At 40.1% G+C, this 9,022-nt stretch overlaps 1 protein-coding gene across 1 annotated transcript in view; it reads left to right on the plus strand.

The window, feature by feature from the left end:
* The first annotated feature begins 498 nt into the window (after positions 1 to 498).
* Positions 499 to 9,022, plus strand: part of NTMT2 (N-terminal Xaa-Pro-Lys N-methyltransferase 2) — a 93,656-nt gene continuing 85,132 nt past the window's right edge. Inside the window, exon 1 of the mRNA XM_075832267.1 lies at positions 499 to 655. Within this exon, the coding sequence (XP_075688382.1) occupies positions 502 to 655 (154 nt within the window). The 5' untranslated portion in view covers positions 499 to 501. The remainder of the gene's footprint in view (positions 656 to 9,022) is intronic.

The following is a 9,022-nucleotide window of genomic DNA, read 5'->3' on the forward strand; positions in this document are numbered from 1 at the left end:
ATGAACGTCTGTCTTTGGACAGTATTGATAAATCTGCAGCATCTGGTAGAAAAACAAACACTAAATCACATAACTTCAGATGCGGGATCAGCTTATTTCCTTTTTGTCATTGAAGTGTTTCTTTTTTTATATGTATTATCTTTTTCACTTGTTTGATGCTTAACAGATGATGACATGCATTGTATGCCTCATAAAATTTTAAAGAGGACTCCCGTTCTGCAACGTATTTTCTCCAGAAATAGAGTGGCCTTTTTGAATCAAGTTGAACTCATTCACAGATCATATCATTTTACACCTACAAAGCAGTTAGTAAAACGCAGACGAGAACTATCAGTTCCCAACAGCACCTGCTGTGGGCTCACAAAATTCTCACTGCTTATGCCAGAAGCTTCTTGTACTTCCCTATTCTGGTATAAAGTGACACATGATGAAATTATAACATAGAACTAGATGTCTATGGATCATGGTTTACTCCTTCATTGATATCAAGAAGACACAAACATGGAGTACCTCGGAGCTCACCTTGCCTTTAAGTCTCGCTGGCACAAGACAGATAAAGAACTTTGCAGACACAGTATGTCATTTGTTCTTCACAAGGCAATACGAACTGATTTCTTTGAGAGCTACCTCTATTTGTTAGAGAAATATCCTCTTGGTAAGTGAAATATTGTGTGCATTTTACAGGGCACCTTTAAATGAGAGCATCCCATACTGTGCTGGATGAAGCAATTTAAAGCTTTTATTTCTGGCTCCCAAGTTGTACTCACCCATACCCTTTAAACTAACATCCAACTCTTCACTGTGTGTGTATGAAATATAGAAAATATAGTATTTGGGGGTTACATTTATAGTATTGATTTGTTAGCTCGGTATTCTAAAAATGAAATCTCAAATATTAATGCAATTTTTTATATAACATATTATATTTATCAATTCTATATCACTGGAAAACTCGTAATTTATTTATTTGTATTCTTATAGTATGTTCATTTGCTTTTGTAGCTCACTAACCACCTACAGGAATGAGGGGCATTTTGTTGATATGGATAAGCACATTGAAAAGCAATTTTTAATTTAGAATACCTATGTAGTGCCTAAGGCAGTACCAACTGTAAGGCCTCATGCACACGTACGTGCTTTTGCGACCGCAATTCCCCCGAAAATCCACGGGAGAATTGCGGCCCCATTAATTTCTATGGGGCCATGCACACGACAGTAGTTTTTACGGTCCGTGCATGGCCCGGGAACCCGCACCGCAGAAAGAACGGACATGTCTTATTACGGCCGTGTTCTGCGGTCCGGGCTCATTGAAAATAATGGCAGCGGCCATGTGAAAAATCACGGCCGTGCACATGCCTACGGTCGTGTGCATGAGGCCTAAGTGCTAATATCATCAAACTTTTTTTTTTTTTTCTATGCTGAATACAATACAGTGGGACAGTTTACTTACTTGGTAGTATAGATATATGCCAGTATATTGTAATACAAAAATAAGGAACAAATTAATAAAATCCACTTTTGGGTTTTAAAAAAGAAAAAGTTAAATATATAAGATTATGCTGAAAGAAAACTAGCAAAACATATTTGCCAAAATGTGCAAATGTACATTTATTTTTTAATTAAATAAAATTTATTAAATATAAGTCCCAAGACACTGCATAGTATATGCATACCAAAGGGAATGGCGTTACACAGAACCGATATTCCTATAGAAATATATAAACTTTATTAAACACAATTTCAAAATTGAAACCACAAGGTTTCAGTTTCAACATATAGCAGCAATAAGGACAGAGAATTCATCACTAAATATAACCAGAATTCATAATATAGATACTCAATTACATAAATTATTATCACCTAGTTCAGGTCAACAATGTACATGTGGGACTGACCAAACTCAGTCTCCACAGACCATACAAATATGTAGTATGTTACTTTAATTTATTTGGTGACTACACAACGTAAACACGAATATCACTGCCAATGCAGTGCACTGAATCTAGGTGGTTATATCCAAATGTGAAAATAAGCCCAAATAGTCTTACTCATATGTAAAGGTCCCTGATCCTCAATCCTGGTGCCCCAACAAGCATTTTGCATGCTCGCTTCATTAGGGGGTTAAAATGTAGATGTCCAGTTGCTCTGTATATACGGAACTGCCCCTTCACATGATCTACCCTCCATCAGTGGCAGTAAGTCTATGATGTATGCGGTAGGCCAATACGCCACACTTCAGCCCAACTTCCGGCAGTCAAGCAAAACTGCACATTCCCGGAAGCAGGACACGTCATAATTCTCCTCGGACATGCACAGACCACATAGAGCAGGGCACGGAATGACAGAGACCTGGCAAATGCGAACACAATCGCCATTAGTTGCATATATCAAAGAGTATATATATATATATATATATATATATATATATATATATACACTACCGTTCAAAAGTTTGGAGTCACCCAGACAATTTTGTGTTTTCCATGAAAACTCACACTTATATTTATCAAATGAGTTGCAAAATGACTAGAAAATATAGTCAAGACATTGACAAGGTTAGAAATAATGATTTATATTTGAAATAATAATTTTCTCCTTCAAACTTTGCTTTCGTCACAGAATGCTCCATTTGCAGCAATTACAGCATTGCAGACCTTTGGCATTCTAGCTGTTAATTTGCTGAGGTAATCGGGAGAAATTTCACCCCATGCTTCCAGAAGGCCCTTCCACAAGTTGGATTGGCTTGATGGGCACTTCTTGCGTACCATACGGTCAAGCTGCTCCCGCAACAGCTCTATGGGGTTGAGATCTGGTGACTGCGCTGGCCACTCCATTACAGATAGAATACCAGCTGCCTGCTTCTTCCCTAAATAGTTCTTGCATACTTTGGAGGTGTGCTTTGGGTCATTGTCCTGTTGTAGGATGAAATTGGCTCCAATCAAGCGCTGTCCACAGGGTATGGCATGGCGTTGCAAAATGGAGTGGTAGCCTTCATTATTCAAAATCCCTTTTACCTTGTACAAATCTCCCACTTTACCAGCACCAAAGCAACCCCAGACCATCACATTACCTCCACCATGCTGATGGCATCAGGCACTCTTCCAGTATCTTTTCAGTTGTTCTGCATCTCACAAATGTTCTTCTGTGTGATCCAAACACCTCAAACTTTGATTCGTCTGTCCATAACACTTTTTTCCAATCTTCCTCTGTCCAATGTCTGTGTGCTTTTGCCCATATTAATCTTTTCCTTTTATTAGCCAGTCTCAGATATGGCTTTTTCTTTGCCACTCTGCACTGAAGGCCAGCTGTAAAGGATCTGCCAGGTCCAGCTTCGGGGTTAACTTCCAGAGGTAATCAGTCTTCACCTGAGTCTATCTCTTTGAGACTGACTCCAGCTTTCACCACTCAGGCTGGCAGGCTTAGGAGTTGGAGAGCCTATCGCAGCCTGGCCAGACTCAGCTAGCTCCCGCCCTCTGTCTATTTATACCTGTCTTTCCTGTTCCTCCTTGCTTGTGATTCTTTCCGTGTGGTTTCCTGGCCCAGCTACAGCTCCTAACAATTTGATCCTGCTCCATTCTGACCCTGGCTTTCTGACTACTCTTCTGCTCAGCGTTTGGTACCTCGTGCTCTCCTGGTTTTGACTTGGCTCGTTCACCACTCTGTTGCTCACGGTGTTGCCGTGGGCAACTGCCCCTTTCCCTTTGCTTTATATTCCCTTGTATGTTTGTCTCGTGCACTTACTGAGCGTAGGGACCGCCGCCCAGTTGTACCCCGTCGCCTAGGGCGGGTCGTTGCAAGTAGGCAGGGACAGAGTGGCGGGTAGATTAGGGCTCACTTGTCCATTTCCCTACCCCTATCATTACATAATCACAAGCCAAGAGGACTTGGGTACCCGCCCGGGATGTTCACGCTGGGGTATTGGTCAGGAAGTTCCACCTTCGTTTCCCCAGTAAACCAGGTCCACTTAGAAAGGGTCCGGTGGCCCCTCATAAAAGGGGGGGTACTGTAAAGGATCTGCCAGGTCCAGCTTCGGGGTTAACTTCCAGAGGTAATCAGTCTTCACCTGAGTCTATCTCTTTGAGACTGACTCCAGCTTTCACCACTCAGGCTGGCAGGCTTAGGAGTGGGAGAGCCTATCGCAGCCTGGCCAGACTCAGCTAGCTCCCGCCCTCTGTCTATTTATACCTGTCTTTCCTGTTCCTCCTTGCTTGTGATTCTTTCCGTGTGGTTTCCTGGCCCAGCTACAGCTCCTAACAATTTGATCCTGCTCCATTCTGACCCTGGCTTTCTGACGACTCTTCTGCTCAGCGTTTGGTACCTCGTGCTCTCCTGGTTTTGACTTGGCTCGTTCACCACTCTGTTGCTCATGGTGTTGCCGTGGGCAACTGCCCCTTTCCCTTTGCTTTATATTCCCTTGTATGTTTGTCTCGTGCACTTACTGAGCGTAGGGACCGCCGCCCAGTTGTACCCCGTCGCCTAGGGCGGGTCGTTGCAAGTAGGCAGGGACAGAGTGGCGGGTAGATTAGGGCTCACTTGTCCGTTTCCCTACCCCTATCATTACACCAGCATCCCCGAGTCGCCTCTTCACTGTAGACACTGGCGTTTTGCGGGTACTATTTAATGAAGCTGCCAGTTGAGGACCTGTGAGGCGTCTATTTCTCAAACTAGAGACTCTAATGTACTTGTCTTGTTGCTCAGTTGTGCAGCGGGGCCTCCCACTTCTCTTTCTACTCTGGTTAGAGCCTGTTTGTGCTGTCCTCTGAAGGGAGTAGTACACACCGGTGTAGGAAATCATCAGTTTCTTGGCAATTTCTCGCATGGAATAGCCTTCATTTCTAAGAACAAGAATAGACTGTCGAGTTTCACATGAAAGCTCTCTTTTTCTAGCCATTTTGAGAGTTTAATCGAGCCCACAAATGTAATGCTCCAGATTCTCAACTAGCTCAAAGGAAGGTCAGTTTTATAGCTCCTCTAAACAGCAAAACTGTTTACAGCGGTGCTAACATAATTGCACAAGGGTTTTCAAGTGTTTTCTAATCATCCATTAGCCTTCTAACACAGTTAGCAAACTCAATGTACCATTAGAACACTGGAGGGATGGTTTCTGGAAATGGGCCTCTATACACCTATGTAGATATTGCATTAAAAACCAGACGTTTGCAGCTAGAATAGTCATTTAGCACATTAACAATGTATAGAGTGTATTTCTGATTCATTTAACCCCTTAGTGACCAGCCCATTTTAGGCCCTAATGACCAAGCTATTTTATTTGTTTTTCTATAGTCGCATTCAAAGAGCTATAACTTTTTTATTTTTTCGTCTACATAGCTGTATGAGGACTTGTTTTTTGTGGGATTAGTTGTACTTTTTAATAGCACCATTTTTGGGTACATATAATTTTTTAAGTAACTTTTATTAACTTTTTTGGGGGGGATTATACAAAAAAACGGAAATTCCGCCATTGTTCTATGCGTTTTTAAATTGACGTCGTTCACTGTGCGACATAAATAACATGTTACCTTTATTCTATGGGTCGGTACAATTACGGCGATACCACATATGTAGAAGTTTTTTATGTTTTACGACTTTTGCACAATAAAAACACTTTTGAACTAAAATTATTTGTTTTTGCATCGTCGCTTTCCTAGAGGCGTAACTTTTTTATTTTTCCATCAATGTAGTGATATTTTGGTCTTGTTTTCTGTGGGACGAGACGTAGTTTTGATTGGTACTGTTTTGGGGTGCATGGGACTTATTGATTCATTTTTATTATGACTTTTTTGGGGGGCAATGGAAAAAAATTGCAATTTCGCCATTGTTTTTTGCGTTTTTTTTTACGGTGTTCACCTTGCGGTTTAAATTACATATTAACTTTATTAATGGAGTCATTACGGTCGCGGCGATACCATATATGTGTACTTTTATTTCTTTTTTACACTTTTACTAAATAAAACCACTTTTTATGGAAAAAAATGGTTTTATTTATTCCTTTACTGTAACTTTTATTATTAATCTTTATTTCACATTTATTATTTATTTCACTAGTCCCACTAGGGGACTTTACTGTGCGATCTTCAGATCGCTGCTATAATGCTTTGGTATACCCGTGCAGGACTTAGACTAGGCTCACGTGAAAAGGCGTCAGCCTAGCCTAAGGCCCCTTAGTGACTCACGTGAAAAGGCGTATTGGTGGTCACTAAGGGGTTAATGTTATCTTCATTGAAAAAAACTGTGCTTTTCTTGCAAAAATAAGGAAATTTCTAAGTGACCCTAAACTTTTGAACGGTAGTGTATATATATGTATATATATATATATATGTATATAGATATGAAAAACACAGCACTCAAGGTAAACTGAACATCATGTGCACGTTACCAGTAGAAGTATATATATATGACGCCGTGTGTGGGACTCTCTATTGCTGCCCTCCACAAATAAAAAATTTACCAGAAATTTACTGTACATAAAGACATGTCTAGACATACAGGCAAATATATACACGCACTTATAGGTAAATATATAGACATACAGATACACACGCACACGCACACGCACACGCACACACACACACACACACACACACACACACACACACACACACACACACACACACACACACACACACACACACACATATGCATAGTATAGATAATGTACTAGATGTTACCTGCAGTCCTATGTAACACCACAGCTAACACAGTGATAGCTCTCTGAGTACAGCTAATGTAGTAGATGTTACCTGCATTCCTATGTAACACCACAGATAACACAGTGTGATAACTCTCTGAGTACAGATAATGTAGTAGATGTTGCCTGCAGCCCTGTGTAACACTACAGATAACACATTGATAACTCTCTGGGTACAGATAATGTAGTAGATGTTACCTGCAGTCATATGTAACACCACAGATAACACAGTGATAGGTCTAAATACAGATAATGTAGTAGTATTATCTGCAGTTCTATGTAGCACCACAGATAACACAGCGATAAACCTCTGAGTTCAGATAATGTTATAGTGCTACCTTCAGTCCTGTGTAACACTACAGATAACTGTGATAACTCTCTGATTACAGATAATGTAGTAATGTTACGCGCAGTCCTATGTAACAGCACAGATAGCATATTCTGATAACTATACCTACACACACACAAATACTGTATGTATATATATATATATATATATATATATATGTATATATATATATATATATATATATGTATATATGTATATATATATATATATATATATATATATCCAAAAGATATATATATACATATGATTGATGCTTGAAAAAAGTCGTAATGTTGGACTGAAACATCGCACCTTTTCTATGTTGGTTTGAACAAATAAACAGTTTTTCATCTATTCTATCGGAGTGCTGCAAGATTTATTTCTTTGGCATATCGATATAGTCTCTGGATCTGGACTACTTGCTGACACCCGTTTACATATCAATTTGACTGTGTTGGAGTGCTGCTGTCTTTTCTGCTGGTGTGTGTATATATATATATATATATATATATATATATATATGTATATATACACTACCGTTCAAAAGTTTAGGGTCACTTATTTTTTAAAGAAAAGCACAGTTTTTTTCAATGAAGATAACATTAAATTAATCAGAAATACACTCTATACATTGTTAATGTGCTAAATGACTATTCTAGCTGCAAATGTCTGGTTTTTAATGCAATATCTACATAGGTGTATAGAGGCCCATTTCCAGCAACTATTACTCCAGTGTTCTAATGGTTTGCTAACTGTGTTAGAAGGCTAATGGATGATTAGAAAACACTTGAAAACCCTTGTGCAATTATGTTAGCACCGCTGTAAACAGTTTTGCTGTTTAGAGGAGCTATAAAACTGATTTTCCTTTGAGCTAGTTGAGAATCTGGAGCATTACATTTGTGGGTTCGATTAAACTCTCAAAATGGCTAGAAAAAGAGAGCTTTCATGTGAAACTCGACAGTCTATTCTTGTTCTTAGAAATGAAGGCTATTCCATGCGAGAAATTGCCAAGAAACTGAAGATTTCCTACAACGGTGTGTACTACTCCCTTCAGAGGACAGCACACACATGCTCTAACCAGAGTAGAAAGAGAAGTGGGAGGCCCCGCTGCACAACTGAGCAACAAGACAAGTACATTAGAGTCTCTAGTTTGAGAAATAGATGCCTCACAGGTCCTCAACTGGCAGCTTCATTAAATAGTACCTGCAAAACGCCAGTGTCAACATCTACAGTGAAGAGGCAACTCCGGGATGCTGGCCTTCAGGGCAGAGTGGCAAAGAAAAAGCCATATCTGAGACTGGCTAATAAAAGGAAAAAATTAATATGGCCAAAAGCACACAGACATTGGACAGAGGAAGATTGGAAAAAAGTGTTATGGACAGACGAATCGAAGTTTGAGGTGTTTGGATCACACAGAAGAACATTTGTGAGACGCAGAACAACTGAAAAGATGCTGGAAGAGTGCCTGACGCCATCTGTCAAGCATGGTGGAGGTAATGAGATGGTCTGGGGTTGCTTTGGTGCTGGTAAAGTGGGAGATTTGTACAAGGTAAAAGGGATTTTGAATAAGGAAGGCTATCACTCCATTTTGCAACGCCATGCCATACCCTGTGGACAGCGCTTGATTGGAGCCAATTTCATCCTACAACAGGACAATGACCTCCAAATTATGCAAGAACTATTTAGGGAAGAAGCAGGCAGCTGGTATTCTATCTGTAATGGAGTGGCCAGCGCAGTCACCAGATCTCAACCCCAGAGAGCTGTTGTGGGAGCAGCTTGACCGTATGGTACGCAAGAAGTGCCCATCAAGCCAATCCAACTTGTGGGAGGGCCTTCTGGAAGCATGGGGTGAAATTTCTCCCGATTACCTCAGCAAATTAACAGCTAGAATGCCAAAGGTCTGCAATGCTGTAATTGCTGCAAATGGAGCATTCTTTGACGAAAGCAAAGTTTGAAGGAGAAAATTATTATTTCAAATAAAAATCATTATTTCTAACCTTGTCAAT

Source organism: Rhinoderma darwinii, chromosome 7 (genome assembly GCF_050947455.1).
Source record: "Rhinoderma darwinii isolate aRhiDar2 chromosome 7, aRhiDar2.hap1, whole genome shotgun sequence".
Classification (NCBI taxonomy): domain Eukaryota; kingdom Metazoa; phylum Chordata; class Amphibia; order Anura; family Rhinodermatidae; genus Rhinoderma; species Rhinoderma darwinii.